The sequence below is a fragment of the Musca domestica genome, unplaced genomic scaffold (genome assembly GCF_030504385.1).
Source record: "Musca domestica strain aabys unplaced genomic scaffold, Musca_domestica.polishedcontigs.V.1.1 8, whole genome shotgun sequence".
Classification (NCBI taxonomy): domain Eukaryota; kingdom Metazoa; phylum Arthropoda; class Insecta; order Diptera; family Muscidae; genus Musca; species Musca domestica.
The window spans coordinates 4,504,503-4,525,975 of NW_026712409.1; the positions used below are offsets into that span (position 1 = coordinate 4,504,503).

Below are 21,473 nucleotides of genomic sequence, written 5' to 3' on the forward strand. Positions count from 1 at the left end.
ACCTAACAAGACAAACGATAAAAATTGCGTTTCATCAAAAACTAACAACCGCTTTTAAGGCAACATTGGCAACAACAAATACGCATTTTTAATCACCCTGACTGGAGTCTTTGGTACAAGACAAAGTGTTTTCTTTATAAAATATAAAACATCCTCAAGTGGCACCCACACTCCCCCCCCCCCCCCCCCCTGTAAATCGTGTCAGGTGTTGTAGGAGGCGAAGAAAAAGAAAATCTTATATTATGCTGCTGATGAAAACTCTGTGTGATGCACTTAGGCGTATAAATGATAAGCAATTAGTTTCCATACTCCTACATAAAATAATTAACTATACGATCCACCACTGCAGAAATAAAGTATGCATGCCCTAGCCGCTTTATATTTATTAGCTTCTATCTGCTTGTAGCTTGCTTGTTTTTTCTTTTGTTCAGTGCTTTAATTTCCTTGCATTCATTCATTTGATGATTTTCATTTACCCTGAAAATGACAGTTTTTATAGAGCCACGCTTCGAAGATTCCATTGTGAGTGGTAATCAATTGTGCTGGAGATGTCTAAAACATGATCCACTCCAAGAAACGCCATTTACCTACCTTGTTTGTGGCACCACAATATGACCATCGTTGTCAGGTTTTGTCTTTTGTCTTTCCAAATAAAAATGTCCGTTAACATTTTATGTGGCAAAGGAAGCATAGCATCATTGCTGAAGAAAGGATGTCAACATTTAGGATGTTTTTTTGTTGGGATTCTACGGAATGTCCAATGTAAAATTGAATTTTCATTGGCATACGTGTCTGATTAATTATGAGAAGGATTAAATGCAATAATTGCGTTTTTGGATGACACGGTCGAATAATTGGTTAAAATAATCAACTTTTTTCCTAAAGTATTTAGATTTCATTTAATTAACATTTTTGGACAACACACATGGGACCAGGGAGTAATTTTGCAAACATATAGGTTGTCACAGGTTTTCTGTATATATTAACAGGAAGACTTCAAGATGTCACCGATAGTTAGACGACATTTAGCCGGCCTCTGATAGAAAAGCTTTTTATGAATAGAATGTCTCTTCAGGTCTTTTAAGGAATAGAACGTTTTTATAGTTATTATTTGAACAAAATTATACGAGTTTTCCATGAAGAGAGTAACTCTTAAAGACCTTCAAAAGCAGACAACTGTTATGGGTCTTCTCAGGAGAAGACTGTAGATAAAAAACAGTAGATACTTTTTTGCACTTTGTCTTGGACAGGACTTCTGTGGGTGGAGTCATCTTAATATTGGAGACCCTAAAGAAGCGAAATATAGCAGAGAGAAGGACTTTTACAGGTTTTCCACGTCCACATTTTGACATTTTTCCACAGCCAATTTAAGATGTTTTGGAGGTACCAATTCCAATTGACTGTAACTTAATCCTCATGGGCAGACTGATTTTTTTCTAGGTCAAAAATGTTAGTAGATTTAAGATTTCGGCCAGAGTTCAGAAATGCTTGAATAGAGAGTGTAACTCGCTCTAATTCGAGCGGGAGTACTCCTGAGAATACAAACAATAGAGAATAATCTATTTTTTACGCCACCCTAAGAAGAGATCGTGTGTTTTGGTTGATTTTGATTCCAGTCTTATTATACCCTACACCATACATAGTATAGAGGGTATATTAAGTCCGTCATACCGTTTGTAACTGATCAAAGTAAAATTTTAAGACGATTTAGCCCTGTTCGTCCATCTGCCCGACTGTTGTAATCACGCTAGAGTCAAAACGAATAAAAAAGGAAGCCAAAATTTTACACAGATCAGGCAGGTCAAGTTCGAAGATGGGTTATATCTATCCCCCCCTATCTCCGGTATTTTAATGCATGTAGCCAAATTTTTCAATTAAATTGTCTAAAAATCCATATTAGAAGTACTTTCTAGGCACTTTACCCCCTGGATGAGAAATGTCTGTATGGGCCCACGATACACATACAACGGTACCTCCCTATATTCGGTATTTTGATGATTTTAGCGACATTATACTCCGGAGTTATTTCAAATTTCGTATTTAGAGTTCGTAATGGGAACTACAGTCTATGAAGAAAAATTGTCTACGCAGGTCCAGGTCTTCTTATAAGTCCAATATATCAGTACCTCCCTATATTCGGTATTTTCACAATTTTTGGTAGGATATTCACCGAAATTGTTTGAAATTTCAAATTTTTGAATTTCATAATTGACGGCAACTTCCTATATTCGGTATTTTAATGATTTTTCGGTATTTTGAGGATTTTTTTTTCAAGCTTCGTATTTGAATATTGTAATGAATTATGACAAAAGTTGCCTATGCAGGTCCTTATAGGCCACATTATGACGGTCACATTCAGTATTTTTAAAATTTTTAAAGATTTTTTAACGGATTTTGTTCTTTTTTTTTTTTTTTGAAAATTTCCAAATTTGCTCCAAATGGTGGAGGGTATTCAAAATTGGCCCAGAGCAAAAATTACCGCTTTTTTACTTGTTTTTGAAATACGATTTTCTCACAAGTGGTCCCACATAAAAAATAGAGCACTCCCGCTCGTGAGTTTGTTTCTCTGGCGAGTTTAAAACGAGAAAATCTGAGCTCTTGTTTAGGCAGGAATTTTCAAAACAATCGACCTCATCGGATTTGAAGCTATTTGTACTTGTTGCATAGATCAAAGATTTTCTGTAGGCCTTCAATGTTTAAACCAACTTTTAGAGGATTTTACGCGTCTCCCATCGCTAAAGCCTCCGTCTTTAGGTTTTCAGGAAATGGGAAAAGCTGAAGATGGAACATACCTCACAGGTCTTATTTACCTAGATTTTTTCTGAAGATTTCATTTCCAGGAATATATATATTCTGGTCATATTTATTTTACAGTACTTCTATAGAACTGAAAGGTATTCTCAAGTCTTTAATTGAATAAAAGACCACGAACAGATCTTTTACAGTATAAAAAACCTTTGGCAGGCCTTCTAAACGATAGAAAAACCTCTAACAGGAAGAAAAAGCTTTCATACAATTGAAATCATTTAAAAAATCGTTGGTTTATAACAATTTGTCTCTCCATATTCCAATTAAAGAATTTTCTGTCTTCCCACTAATTCTTCTCACAAAGTGCTCTCCCTTAGAGCCTACATTGCACCAACAAAAAAACAAAAAAGAAGAGTAACAGCCTCCGACATTTACAACTGCAAGCAGACACATTAACTTTACATTTTAACAACAACACGAACTCTGTGAGAAATGAATGAACTTTCCGTTATTTTTTTTTTTTTTTTTTTTTGCTCCCTAACAAATTTTATGGCAAGAAAATAATCTTAAAAAACACACACACTACTCTACATATGAGAGATGTGGCGTTCGTTTTACCACAGCCAAGGATGATAGCTAAAGAAGAATTGTACATTTATAGCCTGTTTCTGTATTTTTCCGAAGAATAAAAAGAAGATGAGTATTCTCCAGCGCCCGCCACTTGTACATGGAACAGAACGTATAATCGCAAAATATTTTGAATAATTTAAAGGATTCAAAGCAATAACGCTAAAAAAGTATTGCTCTCTGCTGCTCCTGTACGTCTTCTGTGCATTTTTAAAGGAACTTGGTACGTGTTGTTTTTGCAAACTTCCAGTCGGAACATGGAAATTGCTTGTCCAAAGCGGGGGTATCAAACTTTATAAATTTGGCTACAAGTTCCTTCTCTTTGTATGAACCTCTTCCAAGAAGTGTTAAAGTGATGAACAAACTGTCCAAGTTGTTCCTTTTTTTGTTTGACACCCAAACAAACTGGCAAAACCGATTAATCCCTGAGGTGATACTTAGGTATAAAACCTCATAGTAATCACTGCGTAAGTGAGTAGGAATAAGGGGGAAGATTTCTTTCCAAAGGAACAACTTTAAATTTCATTTTGGCAACCACTTGACTTTGTTGGGGGAGTAAAGAAAGGGGGTTGAGATAACTTGTCTCATCTGTCTGGGAATTCTTGAATTTTGATTTTTCATGTTATAAATCCTTACCCCAAACGAGCCACGAATGAATGAATCCCATCGATATGTTCCACGTTTATTTTATGGACATGTGAAGTAGTATCCTTTTTTGGGTGGGGGAATGTTATGATTTCAGTAAATCCTACAACATCACGTGCATCCTTGTTTTGATGAGTAGTGGCTGGGAGTGAGAGACAGAGTTTATCACCGGTTATTGGTTTATTTATTCATACAACCCACTCGGTGGGACTTTTTCGAATCCCTCCCCCCCCGTACTCTCGCATGTTTTATGTTGGGGTTTGTTTACATTTTAAATGTGTTACAGTTGCAAATGAAACCAAGGATTCATTCTCGCAACCAATGCAATCAATTTCATTCATCCTGTTTAACATTCACATTACAACTGTTTCGGAATGTTATGGCATGTGCGAATGTGTGTGTTTTTTATGGCAACATTTGTTGAATTGTTTTTCCTCGGTTATTTTTTACTCCGTTTTCATTGAAAATCGAAGCTTATTAAATATTTAGGATCCGGTTAAAAAATTACAATGTCCCATTGGTGCGGAGGCCGAGACCAAGGGTAGTAGCAGTCTACGTGGCTATATAAACATTGACCTTTTGACTTCATAATAATTTTGGTTTTTTTTTTTTGTTATCCAGAGCTCCAGAGCTGGGTTACAGACACAATTTATAGTTAATGAAAAAACATATATACAAGCTAAATGAGAGGCCTATGAAAGGGTAGGAGAAGTGTGGAGGGAAACATTTTTCTCTTAGAAAAAAAGGAAAAATTGGAAAGAGGGAGTTCGAATTATTGCTCGGAAATCTCATAAAGTTTTCTGCAAGTTTTGGACAAATCCGTGGAAAAATGTGGCAAAAATTACGACGAAACGGAAGGTACAGTTATATGGGGGTTATACCAAAAAGTGGACCGATATATCTCGTTTTCAATACCTATCATCCTAGACACAAATTGTTCTGAATTCCTGGAAGACCTATGTAAGTCATTATCTAAAACAAACACCTATAATATGACATCTGTCTCCTGATGGCCCATAGAATATATTTTGTGTATACAAGGTCGTTTATCTACCAAAGTGACCGAAGAAGCTTTTTATACCCTATACCACAAGGTGGTATGTCTTTGTGCCTTTGTTGCTGAGTCGATTTATGCATATCTGTCCGTCCATCTGTCTGTCCATGTATTTTTGTAAACAAATTACAGGTCGCATTTATTGCCCGATCCAGATAAAACTTTGCACAAAAAATTCCTTTGACCCAACGACGAAACTTATTGAAATTGGAGATAATCTGTCAAAATTTAGATATAGCTCCCATGTATTTCTTCGTCCGATTTGCCTTTTATTGCCCTCTAAATGGCCAATATCAATCCAAATGGCCTGAATTTTGGCATATCCGACCAAATTCAGTCTAGAAGCAAGTACATCAAATTTGGTGAAAATCGGTTCAGATATAGCTGGGGTTTAAGTCCCTCACATGCGTAATATGCACTCCATAATAATGAACTTTGGTACTTGGTATCAGATACAGCTCAGAAATAAATGCTTAAAATTTTGTCTAGATCGGTTAACAAATCTTAACCGCTCCCAATAATAATAATAGCTCCCATATATAACTTTATCCGATTTCGGGCTTATTGTGCACCAAATGGCTAATCTCAGCCCAAATGGAGCGAATTTTGGCACTTTCGACCAAATTCAGTCTAGAAGCAAGTACATTTTGTACTGATGTTTGGTACCAGATATCTTATAGAGCTCGGAAATACCTTTGCCAAATTTTATCGAGAACGGCTAAGATTTGGATATAGCTCCCATATATATCCTTAATCCGATTTCATGCTTATTGTACAATCAATGGTTAATATCAGCTCAATAGAGTGAATTTTCGGACGTACGTTTCCATTTGGCGGAACTCGGCTCCGATATATATTTTTTTTAACAAAATCCTTCTCGAAGTGATATCATGGAAAGATTAAAATATCTCTGTCAAATTTAGTGAAAATCGAATAAGAATTGGATACGCCTCCCATATATTAGTTCCCTCTGAAATCAAACTGTAACTGCTGATCTACTTTAGATAAATTATTTTTTTACGGAAGCTCTATCATATAGTATCATTTAGTCGAACCCGCCCGACTTTTGGCTTTTCCTACTATTTTTTTTTTAATAATCTAACTTTGCCAATAACAAATTTCACGAATTTCTTATAATTATCTCCCTTACGTATCATTTATGGCAATAAATATACCCCATAATTCCTTATGTTTATTACTCATGTTAAGAAGGACCCATTTTAGGCAAAGAACTAGATCGAAACTTTCAATAATTTCAAAATCTTAAAATGCAAACACTTTTACACATTTTCTATTTTAAGATATTTCACTAAACCAATTTCCAGTTAATAATTTCCATAGACTAAAGACCCAAGATTTAAATAACACCGAGTCAACTATATTTAAACACATTTTTCATAATTAAAACATGCCCCCTTTGCCCTTTCCCCCTGCTAACAACCAAAACAATACTTAAACAATTTATAAATTATTTAACACTAGCGAAAAAAGGATATGGTCACGTTTTACAGGCTTTTATTACCCCCGACCAACCTTTTATTTTTCCTGTGTTCTTCACATCCAAATGCCACTACCAGCGCAATCTGCTAAATAAAAACCAAGCATAAACTTTTTGTCCGACAGACAGACATACAAATAAACATTCATTCGCAGAAGAAACAAAAACCCCCATTAGAAACACGTGCTCCATGGACAAATGAGTTGAGCAGTAGACAATGTAAATGTCGACCAAGGAACTAAGAATAGAAAGGGGCAAAACAGAATGCCTCATGTCTCAAACACAATAAACCATCCATGCAATTGAAGGAGGATATTTCTTTGAAATCTTAGTTTACTAACTTCCCTTCCAGTCATTTGTTGAGCTTCAAGAATATCCATTGTTCTTTACTTTCACAACTTCGGAGTAAGCAACAAGTTCTTCCACTCCCCCTTCTATAGCAGTTTTGTGTCTTTTTTGTTGTTGTAATTAGTTTATTATGCTGCTTGATAACCTGCAAACCTAAATATTGAAATTATTATTTATGCAGATCTCGAACACAGGTCATAAACAGTCATAACTCTTTTTTTGTTCTACTCCACCTTGGATGATGGTTGTTTTTGCTGCTGCTGTTGCTGTTGTTGTTTATTTTTCATGCTGTTGACATTTCATTTTCATCATTTAAAATGATAAACATGTCATACATCTTCATGTCACGGCAAAAAAAAAACACTCGTGATGAGTTAGCAAAAATGTTGGCAAATTTGTTACAAGCAAGGCTTGGGAGTTAACAAAACAAAAAAATATTTGGCGGCGAAAGTTTCAATGTGACAGGTAGTAGAAAAGTTGGAACCAAATTTTATTAATTTGTAACATGTAAAAGTGTCATATAACATGTTACAGCTCAAGCGGGAAACGGAGTTTTAATATAACCCGTAAAGAAAATCTAAATGTCGGCGGGGCCGAATTAATGATACCCTACATTCCTTTGCATATTTAGTAGAGCTTCATATAACAAATAGAAAATAAACCAGTAAAGAAAGTCTTAAAGTCGGGCGGGGCCGACTTTATGATACCCTACACCACTTTCCTAATTTAGTAGAGCTCCACATAACAATTAAAAGTTTTTATGGGAGAATTCAATCATACGCCTCTGATTATAATTATAATTTAAAATTCAACGGACTAAATATGCCGAAACATTTGTATCTTCTAAATTCGGACTTATATTGCCCATTTGGTGCAAAATTAATTTGAAATCAGATAAGGATATATATGGGAGCCTTATTCAAATCTAAATCGATCTCGATAAAATTTGGCAAAGATATTTCTGAGCTGTATTTGATATATTTCCCTGAATATGGTTGTTACGGAGTGCATATTACGGTTGTGGGTAACAAATATAACAAATCGGACGAATAATATATATGGAAGCTATAGCTATATCTGAACCGATCTTCACCAAATTTGACATACTAGCTTCTAGACTCAATTCGGTCGTATGTGCCAAATTCCATCCGATGTGGACAAATATTAGAAGTTTGGTGCACAATAAAAGGTAAATCGGACGAAGTTATATATGGGAGCTATATCCAAATCTGAACCGATCTCGACAAAATTTAGCAAAGGTATTTCTGAGCTGTATTTGATATATTTCCCCAAATATTGTTGTTACGGAGTGCATATTACGGCGGCGGTGGACAAAAAATAACAAAACCGATGAACAATATATATGGGAGCTATAGCTATATCTGAACCGATTTCGATCAAATTTGGCATACATATTTTCAGGCCTAATTTGGGTGAATATGCAAAATTCCATACAATTCGGGCTGATATTACACATTTGGTGCACAATAAAAGGCAAATCGGACGAAGATATATATGGGAGCTATATCTAAATTTTGACCGATTATCTCCAATTTCAATAGGGTTCGTCCTTGGGCCAAACAAATTTCATCTGTATCGGACAATAAATGCGACCTGTACTTTGTTTACAAAAATACATGGACAGACGGACGGACGGACGGACGGACAGACGGACGGACGGACGGACGGACATGCATAAATCGACTCAGAATGTGATTCTATGCAGATCATCAAAAGGAACTATGGGTCTATCTCGTTTCCTTCTGCCTGTTACAAACAAATGCACAAAGACATAATACCCTGACCACCTTGTGGTGTAGGGTATAAAAATGCAATCAATCGGATAAACAATATATATGGGAGCTATAGCAATATCTGACCCGATTTTCACCAAATTTGACAAACTTGTTTCTAGGCTCAATTTGGACGCAAGTGCCAAATTCCATCCCATTTGAGCTAATATTAAACATTTGGTGCACAATGAAAGGCAAAACGGACGAAGATATCTATATGGGAGCTATATCCAAATCTGAACCGATCTCGATAAAATTTAAGCTATATCTAAATTTTGACCGAACGTCTCCAATTTCAATAGGGTTCGTCCTTGGGTCAAACAAATGACTTTTGCAAAATTCCATCTGGATCGGGAAATAAATGCGACCTGTACTTTGTTTACAAAAATACATGGAGAGACACATGGACGGATAGTCGGACGGACATCCATAAATCGACTCAAAATGTGATTCTATGCAGATCATTAAAAGGAACTATTTGTTTTTTTTCAAATTTTGTATTTGGAATCGTAATTGGGGTTTTCCTCTTAGGACTGAAAATTGCTTAGATGGGCACCTCCCAATATTCCGTATTTTGATGATCTTACCCATATTTTTCAAGGTAATTATCTTCGTATTTGGAGTTCGAAATAGACTATGGCTGATAATTGACTATACAGGCTCACGATTTCGTCTGTCTATCATATGACAGTGCCACCCCATATTTTGAAATTTTAGAAGTTCCTACAAACTGGTGGATGGTAATAAAAGTACGGTCCGGGTTCGGTCGAATTTAGCTGCATTTTACTTGTTTTCACTGGTATTGTCTGAGAATCCACACAAGGATTCTGAGTAATTTACCCACTGTAAGAGAATTGTCTTTGTAGGTCCACGATATCGTATATCCCCCATTTAACTGTACCCCCCCCCCCAAATATTCGGTATTTTCATGATTTTAGCTACATTTTTCAATAAAATTGTCTAAAAATCCACACCAGGAGTTGCTTCTGGGTACTTCACCCCCTGGAAGGAAATTATCTATATAGATTCACGAATCGTATAGTCCCCATATATCGGTACCCCCCGATATTCGGTATTTTGATAATTTTAGGGACATCATTCACCGGAATTGTTTCAAATTTCGTATTTGAAATTCGTAATGGGTACTACTTCCTATGACAAAAAAAATTGCATATGCTGACCCACGTCTTCGTGTAGCCCCAAATATAACGGCTATATTCATTCGATTTTTTTAGAAGTTTAACAAAATTTTTAACGATTTTTTTAGCTTCCAAATTCGTTCCAGTCGAACTTACTGCAAGTAAAAGAGCTTTAATTTTTGTTGAAATTTGTATGTTGTATTTTGCTAAAAAGTATACATATTTGGTAAGTACAAGTGTCACTTTAAGTGCTACTAGTAATGACAACTATATACCCTCTACATTACCAGTTGACCAATTTATGACAAGTACATACCCTCTGCATTATTAGCTAACTAAAAAATAATGAGTTATTTCTATTAAATTTACATAGAAATATAACTTACTTTTATCTTACCAAGTAATGAGTAACAGCGGCACATAACTCTGTTGAGAATTGAGGATTTGTTGTCGGTACTCTTTGCTGGTGGGAGGATTTTTTTGTTTTACTTTCCAAATTTTGTGGAAATAACTCATAATCATTTGGCTTACTGGTAATGTAGTACTGTACGTCTACTGGTAAAACGGAAGCTATGTTACTGTCATTACATTTAATGTAGATGGTCATACAAATGATTATGGAATTTGCTGGGTACATTTTGGATCTTCAGAATTTTTTATCTAACCAAACAAAGTTTTAAAATCGAAATTAACTTTTTAAATTAAATTAACTTTAAATTAATTTTAAGAGTCTTTACAACTTATCTTTACCACTGTTGCATTACAATGTTTGTGATATTTTCCAAACTATCTCACTTCCGAAAAATATCCACCACATTTGGTCATATTTCTTGTTTTTTTTTTTTCTCGCGGCCAGACACCTTTAATCATGCTACAGTACGGAGCTGAAAACTGGAACTCTTGCCTTGTCTACTTGATATATGTACACATATACACACATGCTTGTTTATGTATGCACATTTTGTTACATAAATTACGCATACTTTTTTATGTTCAACTTCATAACCATCTACTTTTCAAGTTCGTTTCATATCTTTTTTTCGTAGCAAGACTTTATACTTGTCCTACGATGTTGAAACAATTTTGAATTGCGATTTTTTTTATTTAATTTTGTGCCTCATCGCGCAAAGGAATGCTGATGGTAGACAACTATCTGTACCGTGATAGCTGGCGACTGGATAAATGAATAGATGTTCATTCAAGTGGGCTTCGGCTGAATTGCTCTTTTTTTCTGTTGTTGTGTTAAAGTGTCATAAACGTGAGTGCAGTGAAAGTCAACGATAACAACAACAACATTTTTGAGTTGATTGACCCGCACTCCCTCTCTCTTTCTTCCTGTTTACTGCACTACTAAAAAAATACAACAACCCAAAAGTCTTGTGTGACAATTTCGTGGTGACAGGCAAAGCGAATCGACCACATTTTGGTGTCAATTGCCTGAAGATTATTATCACCTTTAAAAATAGAGCCGTATTTGAAATGTTAAAAATTTTTTTACAGTTATTTTTTTTAATTTACAGTTATTTTGTAATAGACCAGCATGGACTGTCAAATACAATACATATTCGGGTAATTATGCCCTCAGCCATATGGCTAGAGAGGGTATATATCATTTGATACGGCCAAAACGTGCCATACCGAAATAACGGTTTTCGACCCCAGGTCTTCCTGGACCAAATCCGTTCCAAGATATTTGGAGTCGATCTAGCGATATCCGTCCGTCTGCCTGTCTTACTGATGCGCACGATAACATTTGAAGGGAGTATCCGATCTGGTCCAAACTTGGTACATCGTAATATTTTTGTCAAACTTAAATCGAGTTCGGAGATGGGCAATATCGATCCACTCCTTCTGGTACCTCCCCCACAAAATGTCAACCTTTTCAAAGAAAATAATTTACTGCACAAAAGGGGAAAGGATAATCCGATTTTGTTCCAACTTTGCAAATCCTAATATTTGCATCAGTTCTGGGTCAGGTGAGAAAATGGACAATATCGGTCTGTTACCTCCCCCACAAAGGGTCAAAATTTTGAATAATTATAACTCTTATAAAATGTGATGTAGGATTATCTTCATATTACACACATCACAATATTTTTATTATCCCAAGGTTGGGTGTGAAAATGGTATATATCGGTCCACAGCTTCTGGTACCTCCCCCACATAGGGTCAGAATTTTGAATATTTATGAAGCTCATAAGATACGAAATTAACATCCGATTCCATTCAGACTCAGCACATCTCAATATTTCTACCAACACAAAATGTTTTGTGAAGATTGTAGAGATCGTATCATTCCTTAAGGTACCTCCCTCACAAAGGGTCAAAGTTTCGAATAACCAAAACGATTATTAAATCCGAAATAAGCATCAGGTTCACTTTATATTTCACACATCCCATTATTTCTACAAACACAAGATCTGCTGTGCAGATGGGATATATCAGTCCACCCCTTGTGGTACCTCCTCCACAAAGGGTCACAATTTTGAATATTTATGAAGCTCATAAGACGCGAAACTAAAATCCAATTCAGTACATCTCAATATTTCTATCAACGTAAGATATGTTATTAAGATGGTAGATATCGGACCATTCCTTCTGGTACCTCCCCCACAAAGGGTCGAAGATTTGAATAACCAAAACTATTATAAAATCCGAAATAAGCATCCGATTTTCATCAAATTTCACACATTCCATTATTTATACTAACACTCCTTTGTTCCTCTACGAAGAAGCCAGCCGATGACTTAAGCCTTCCAAATAAACCGCTTTATGTATTCCCACCTTTAGTATTAAACTCCTGACTTTTTGTACTGGTGACCAACATTTTTTTACATTTGCACCATTTTATCATTAAAGTACTATTTATCCAAGACAAACCATTTCTCACGATAACGGTTAAAAAATAAAACAACATAAACTTGCTAATAACTAAAACATGTCTTTGGTAAAATTCCAACTTTGCTATTAAGCTTCTCTCTCTCCAAACATACATCTGCACATAAATATATACTCATACAATTTATTTCGAAGTCATGTCATAAATCTTTTCGGTGCATAGGTACTTCGCGAACGTTTTCACTGAAACACATATTCGATTTGAGTGGATTTAATATCTTTTAATTTTCGGTCTTCCCTTGCCGCTGCGTGAATTTCAATGATCCAAGGCAAGGCGAACGTTTCTTTCTTTTTTTGACATGACAATCACATCAAACTCAGCTGCATCAGCACCTGTCGATATTTGGTTACTCCATATTCATCATAATGATGGATATATCATCATCTATGCTACTCCGTAACCGGATGAAAGCGAACTCATTCATATTGCAGAGACTTTTCAACACCCCCTCTCTGCATCATCATCAGCCCAACTTTTGAACATCATGTTGTGTGTCGTGTCGTCTACATGCAACCATACATACGAACATATTTGTATAGTGAGAAATGTGACAATCCAATTAACTGTTTACACGGCGATTAACAATTCATCGCCACCATCAATAACAAATTAATTCCGGTAAAAGGTAATGCCGCGTCGTTCCCCCATCGCACGATGGAGCCTCGGGAAATATTCAATAACAAAATATTGAAATAAACATAACAAAGAACTAACAAAAATTTAAACTGTGTTACAAGTGATTCGCCCCAACAAAGGCCAGCCATTAAAGGCTACAATGGCGGCGTTGTCGCGTCAATAATAGAATATCAAGAGAAATCAATGGTGAAAATTTGTTTTTAATAAGAAAGACAATATATTATTTTATAATAAAAAAAGCTCTAATAATGGCTATCAATATCCAAATGCTAATGGGTTATAATTAATTAGGAAACAATAAAAAGGAAAATTATGACTTTAAAACAAAGTCCACTTGTGAATGATTTTTTGAAAAGGGAACAAAAGTTTGGCGTTTTGTTACCAAATTCACAATTGTTTTTTTTCGGAGACTTTCAATCTTCAGATGCCGAAGAGCTAAAACATTTAAATTTTTAGGATTTGTCTTTTAAAACATTAATAAAATGCAAACATTTGATCATTTTAAATAACAAAAGTAACAAGAGAAGAGCATGATAACTTTTCTACTACAATTGCTCAGCACAATTGCTCAGCAACTGGGAACGTTTTCTCTTTCACGTACCAATATTGCAAATAACTTTCGCGCAGGTTTTTATGCTATAATTTGACAAATAAAATAAATAATTTATTTTATTTCAAAAAACGTTAAAAATGTTTACAGTGGCCACAAAACAACTGCTTTTTAATTAGCTAATGGTATTGAATAATTCTCACTGAGAAAATTTGTCCCGTAGGAATTACTCTCTTCATTTACTCTCTTTTACTATACATTTGGTTTACGCCAAAAATGGGCAAAATAATGTAAGAGATATTCTTAAGAGAATTTTGAAGTAACTTTTTTTGCGTTGAATTTTAATTCATTTAATGATTTTTAAGCAAAAATATAATCAGAAGAAGCTCAAAAATTATAACAATTGTAGAAAATTATTGGTATATGTCCGTTTGTTGATAAAAAAAACTGCAACAAAATCAAACGCCACAATTTTTACATTTTTTTTTTTTTAAATTTTATTGAATGAAAGCAAAAAATGTCGGAAATAGCAAATTTTAGAATATGTTTAGATTTTTTCGAATTGGTCACCTTTGGTACAAATTATGGCTGGCCATTGTGCGCTGGAAATGAAGCGAGGAATCTCATTTTGTAACCATTCTTGGGTTAGAAAAAAAAAGAAAAATTCAATGGTCTAACGGACTGGTATCCGGAGATTTTGGTGGCCATTGTGCGCTGGAAATGAAACGAAGAACCTCATATTGTAACCATTCTTGGTTGGCTTTACCCCAAGCTAATTTTTCAATATTTACTGAATGGAATATTGCAATATGTTCAGCTTACGAGCCATTTTTCGGCCACTGCGATGCGCGTTTCGATCAATCGCTTCTTCATTTTTCGAACTATTTCTGCTCATGTTGCTGTTTTCTTCCGTCCCCTTCCTTGACTTCGGTATCACCGTATGAGCAATGGTACGAGACATAAAAGATTTATTCACATTTAAATGCTGGAGTGCTCTAACGATAGCCACTTGTGGTTTTCCAGACAAATAAAGAAATCATACTATCACGGTTGAATTTCGTCACGAATAACTTTTTTTCTGTAAAATTCTCACCAAAATGCTTTTGTACAATATAAAGAGCTGTCACTGGAATAATTTTGTACATCTGCCGGACGAGTGGCTTAGAAATGGCAGCAGTCTGAAGTTGGTTGCAGTTTTTTCATCTCACCCTGTAAATTTAATAAAACTTAATAGAATACAGCAGACGACTAATAAATTTATAGAAAGAAATTTTTTTTTTTGTTAAATTGCCCTCTTTGGCAAATCATCCAGACCTTATGATTATCACTTGTACGACAGTAAAAACTTTTTAACAGATGAAAAATGCCTCCCAATGCAACACTTTTGGAAAAGCACAAAAAAAGATCTAAAACAAAAAAAAAGTTCTAAAACAAAAAAAGTTTGCACTAAATAATTGCCTTGCTGTAGTTACACAGCTCGCCTAGCGGGAAAATACTACCACTACATGATGTTCTTTGGGCCTGGCATAAGCTAACAGGAGAATACACAAAAAATAAAGACAAGAAGTTTACAATTTTTTTGCTGTTATTTACGCTGTTAAATAAGCCAGCGACGAACAAGTGGCGGGTATAAATATTTTATATGCCTTTCCTCTCTCCAGGGGGATTTTCTGTAACAATTCAAATGTTGTTGTCTTCTCATTTGTTTATACATTTGTAAACAGACTTAGGAACAACCAAACACACACACACACACATCTTGGGAGCTTAACTGATGATGATGATTTCCATACCATGATGGAGCATTTTCCACGACATTTGACTGTTTTTCTCCCAAGATGCAGGAAACAAGAACGAAAAATAAAAACGAAGCAAGGATAATCTCTTATGAGGTTACCGCACAAGGTGACAGTTGAAATGTAGCAACACCTTCAAATGTCATGGAATTCCAAAAGCAAACATATTTGTACGGAATCCCGCAGCAGGTTGTAACTGAAACGCTTTGCGTTCTGGTGATGGTGGCATCTAACACTCGAAAATTAATGTGTTTATAAAAACAACATCAAAAAACAAGAACATTGAAAGGACCTGGGGATTCCAGAGGATTATGAGAGAGTGGCTTACCCCATCGTCTATTCAGTTTCATGAGGGGCCTCATATTCCACTTCAATATGTTATGCATGCTTATGCTTTGATACACCCTCCTTTCCTCTCACATGTGAGTTCATTTTTTACCTTGAATTTTTATTGCATTTCGGTTTGTTGTTGTTGCTGTGGACATGTTCTGTTTGCCAGTCTGTCTGTTTGTTTGTTGATACAAACACGGCATTTGCTTCCGTCCGTTTCGCCATAAACACCTAGAACACAAGTCGTGCAAATGTTGTGGAGGATTTCTTTCAAGAGATTACGATGCTGATGATGATTCGCCTGTGAGGCATGTGAGTGAAGGCACAAATGTCTTCAGAGTTCATTGTGGGGAGGAAATTACAAACAAAAGGGGGTATCATATTGAATGAAATACCCCTAGCCCCCCCATGCTACGCACCTGTCCATAGCCCTAGCCTAGCATCTGAGGGTTATGATGAAGATTTGTGTTTGCCGTGTGGGTGTGTGTGTGTGTGTCGTTTTTATGTTTCCAATGCTAGATTTTTTATTGGGATTTTTGCAAATGCATAACTAATTTTATGCGTATTCAGTGAGCCAACGTTTTTTCCCAATATGCTTGTATTATTATTATCGTGGTTGTTGTTGTTGGGTTTTTATTATCACCATTTGAAAATCTTTGTAAGCTTTTCCGTATATCAGAATTTATTGGTTTTATATTAATACACTCAAGGAGGGATGAGAGATATCATAACTTCCTCATATTGGAACATTGATTTATGTTCATCAAATATGTTAATTGTTATTTTGAATACCGCAAAATGTATGGAACGGAGGTAAATGTTATGGTTAATATGAAATCTAATACGAGACTCCAGTTCAATTTATGATTGGGTACTCACATCCCTGCCAAATAGGCAGAATTTACCATTACTGAAAGAAAATATCTTTATTTTCAACCTAGCTCCAAGTCTGTTCTCTAGCGCCCAAATTCACTGTAAGAACCTATGTTTGGATTGGCTTAAAGTCCCACAACCAATACTGAACTTGGTTACACTTACAATAAACATTTTTCAAAATCTGGGATAATTGCATTTTATACCCTCAGCCATATGGCTAGATACGGCTAAAACGTACCTAGTCGAAATAACGGTTTTAGACCCTAAGTCTCTTTGGACCAAATCCGTTTCAGGACATTTAAAGTCGATTTAGCGATATCCGTCCGTCTATCTTCTGACTGGCTGGTGCTCACGATAACTCTCGAAGGGAGTATTCGATTTGGTCCAAACTTGATACATAGTAATATTTTTTTCAAGCTTAGATCGAGTTCGGAGATGGACAATAATTTACTGCACAGAAAGAGAAAGGATAGTTCGATTTTGTTCCAACCTTGCGAATCCTAAGATTTGCATTGTTGCTAGCTCAGGTGCGAAAATGGACAATATCTCTCCACTCCATCAAGTATCTCCTCCACAAAGGGTCAAGATTTTGAAAAATTATAACTCCTTTAAAAGTTATGTAAGAGCCCGATTGTCTTCAAATTACACACATCACAATATTTTCATTAATCTAAGGTCTGGTAAAAAGATGGAATGTATAGGTTCATTCTTTCTGCTACCTCCCCCATAAAATGGTCAAAATTTTGAATATCCATGAAAGTCATAAAACGCGAAATTAACATCCGATTCCATTCAGACTTGGTACATCAATATTTCCATAAACATAATCCATAAACATAATCTGTTATAAATATGGTAGAGATCGGACCATTTGTTCTGGTACCTCCCCCACATAGGGTCGAAATTTTGAATAGCCAAAACGATCATAAAGTCCGAAATAAGCATCCGGCTCTCTTCCACATACACACATCACAATATTTTTATTAACCCAAGGTCTGGCGTGAAAATGGGATATGTCAGTCCACTTCTTCTGGTACGTTCCCCACAAAGGGTCAAAATTTTGAATATCCATGAAACTTATAAAACGCAAAGTTAACATTTGATTCCATTCAGACTTGGCACATCTCAATATTTCGGTCAACACAAGACTTATTATAAAAATGGTACAAATCGGATCATTTCTTCTGGTACCTCCCCACATAGGGTTCAAGATTTTTGAAAAATAAGTATCCAACTCTCTTTAAATTTCACACATCCAAATATTTTTGCTAACGCAAGACCGATTGTGAAGGTGATATATTTCTACCAACCCCTTCTGGTACCTCACCCACAAAGGGCCACAATTTTACATACTTATATCTGTCATAACTTGCGAAACAAGTCGTCTATTCTTTACAACTTGCTATGTCTAAATATATCTCTTAACCTGAGATCTGATATGAATATGTAATTTATCAAAATTTATGATTTTGGATATAAATGTTCGGTTTCCTTAAAATTTTGCAGATACCAATATTTTTAGCGATATTAGATGAAGTATGAAAATGGAATACATCGGTCACGCATATTTTCACATTTTCCAAAAATGTGCACATATCTCATATAAAGTCGATATAGTCCAAATCTGGCACGTTGTAATATTTTTATCAGTCTTAGGTCAGAATTGGTCAATATTGTCCAGCTGTTTCGGACCTCACCCATAAAGGGTCAACAGTTAGAACAATCATAACTCAAGACTGGGGATATACATTTACATCTAACTTGTATTATGCCAAAATACTGGCGGACATTACCTTATATACTATATATGTTATAATATCTTTACTGTGCTATATGGGTTATATTAATCATACTATGAAGTTTATATTAACTTTTATTTTCTTTAAAATGACCATAGTCTCTTTTGCGCCTAAAAGTATGCATTTCAATTTACTTTTACCATTTACGACGTCTCAATGCTGGCTTTAATTGTAAATACTTTACTTATTATCAAACCTTAATGATACGAAAAACCATCACAAGTGCTACTACAAATTAATGAAGACCCAAAAATATCACCATCCGCAGAATTTCCATCAAATTCTTTCCTTCACTGTCGCCAGCCCCACATTCCCCAGGCGCAGTCTGTGATAAGTTGTTCTAGTTTATGATAATCATTTTTTATTTAGCCCCGTGTGTATCATTTATTTTTGAATGGTGTTTGAGGATGGGGGTGGGAGGTGGTTGAGTGTCGCACGAATCAAATCCTATGACAATATTAATTTTTAAACAAGATGTTCACATTAAACTTGATTGTTGTTGGCAAAAATGCTGTAAACAAAAAATAAATTTTCCGGTCCAATTTTAAAGATGCAACATTTGTAGCATTTGTTTCCTAGGTTTGCTGGCTAAAGGTATTTATGCATATTTTAATGTTCATAAATTCGCACCATAAAGGATAATGACATGAATATGAATAAAGTCCATAACGATTTCTCCTTCACGGCTCCTAAAAGTATGCTATTTTTAATCCATTTATTACAAATTGTTTCTTCTTCCAAATGATGGATTGTTCCTACAGGATGATCCCACAAAAATGACATATGGATGTGTGTATGCATTCCACATGAGCATACGTTAAATGTGAAGTGGTGTTAAGTCGTTTTCCTGAAGAGCACTTCACGTGGTTGCTTAACTGTTCGTTTGTTTTTTCTCCTATGCAAAGGAGGACACTCGTGTTGAGTTTGTTCTAATTGTCTGTGTGTACTTTTTTCCATTTCAGCTTGGATCGTGACCAACCATTCACCTTCCAATTGGGTGCTGGACAAGTTATTAAAGGCTGGGATCAAGGTTTAGTTGATATGTGTGTTGGTAAGTTGAAATCAAATTTGAGTTTGCTTTAAAATTCAGCTGCAACATTTTTTATTATTTAAAGCCCTTTTACTAATCCTTTTGTATTTCCGCTTTCAGGTGAAAAACGTAAACTTACCATTCCACCAGAGTTGGGCTATGGTGATCGCGGTGCTGGCAATGTTATCCCACCCAAGGCTACTTTGATCTTTGATGTTGAGCTCATCAATATTAGCAACAGCCCACCAACCACCAATGTTTTCAAGGAAATCGATGAAAACGGTGACAAGCAACTGAGCCGCGAAGAGGTAAACCAATATGTATGGATCGCACTTTTTCATTTTCTACACCTTTGTTTTGATTTGGTTTCTGGTTATAATCATGAGGGTGGTGGATTATGTCTTTCTCCCTACAACCTCCTAAGGGAAACAAAAAACTAATTTTTCACTTAACAAACTCATCATTAGTAGCGCTAACCAAAATCATTTGAAATTAATCAAACAATGCACTTTAATTGACCTAAACTTATTCTACATGAAGGCAATCTTGTTCATACTGTGTTTTGTTTTGTTGTACCCTTACAGGTCAGCGAATACTTGAAGAAACAAATGACAGCTGTCGAAGGTCAAGATTCCGAAGAATTGAAAAACATGTTAAAGGAAAACGACAAACTGGTTGAGGAAATCTTCCAACATGAAGACAAGGACAAGAACGGTTTCATTTCCCATGATGAATTCTCCGGACCCAAGCATGATGAGCTGTAAGACCGGCAGTCTTCCATCTCCAATCCAACATCTTTCCTTCTTCCATTCGTATACAACCAAATAATTCCAATTTAGTAATTCTTAATTTCATCCACATCATTTGACCTCTTTCTACTTTCTGTTTTGGTTGTTTAATTTAAGTTTATATTTTTTATGTAAAAATAATTTAAAAAACAAAACATTGTTAACATTTCATTTTAATTGATAATTGAATGTTACTCTCATTGTTAGAGTAGCACAGCTAGATTTGTAGACAGTTTAGTTTTTCCTCTTCACATTCTCTTTCTGTCTTGCATACATATAACGTTATTAGAATTTCCCATACCTACTTCACAGTTAAGTTTGTTTTTGTTTTATCTGTATGTGTCTCCAACCACTTAAGTAAATTAAGTTTAGCTTAAAGTCACATCAAGAACCTAGAAAATGGGAAATCCAATTGTAATTGTTAATATGAAACAGAAAAAAAAGAAGACGAATTGCGAACTCTGCTATAAAATGGACGTAGTGTATAAATATGAGACAAGTTTTTTTTCTAATTTTGTATTGTATAAAACATCAACAAGGTACACACAATTGTTCACACAATCAGCATTTTTGTAAGTAAATAAAGTAATTTATTTAAACAGAAAACAATGAGCGTTTCTATAAAACAAGGGCAACACTTTTGTAAGTATTTTTCAAAAGAAAAATTAAAGTTCTAAGCCATAAAATTAAAACCAAAATATTAAATATTTTTTTTTTATTTTTAAAGGTACTTTTTTCTTTATTGATTATTTATATTACTAGTAATTAATAAATCGAAAAAAAAAAAAAAACATTTGGATTTGAGAAATAAAAGAGAAGAATATTAAACAATAATTGAATATTGTTATCATATAATACATTTTATATTACTACGTTATAATATTTTATAGTGTATACATGTATGTATATAGTATTTC

The 21,473-nt window shown here is 35.0% G+C and overlaps 1 protein-coding gene across 3 annotated transcripts in view; it reads left to right on the forward strand.

Moving 5' to 3' along the window:
* Positions 1–21,165, forward strand: part of LOC101888800 (uncharacterized) — a 35,832-nt gene extending 14,667 nt beyond the window's left edge. For 2 of the 3 annotated variants that reach the window (XM_020040095.2, XM_020040110.2), the window contains exons 4-6: positions 19,701–19,789; positions 19,889–20,088; positions 20,353–21,165. In XM_020040095.2, coding sequence (XP_019895654.1) covers positions 19,701–19,789; positions 19,889–20,088; positions 20,353–20,532 — 469 coding nt within the window. In that variant the 3' untranslated portion in view covers positions 20,533–21,165. The remainder of the gene's footprint in view (positions 1–19,700; positions 19,790–19,888; positions 20,089–20,352) is intronic. The other variant, XM_005174717.4, reaches the window with a different exon arrangement.
* Positions 21,166–21,473: the final 308 nt, after the last annotated feature.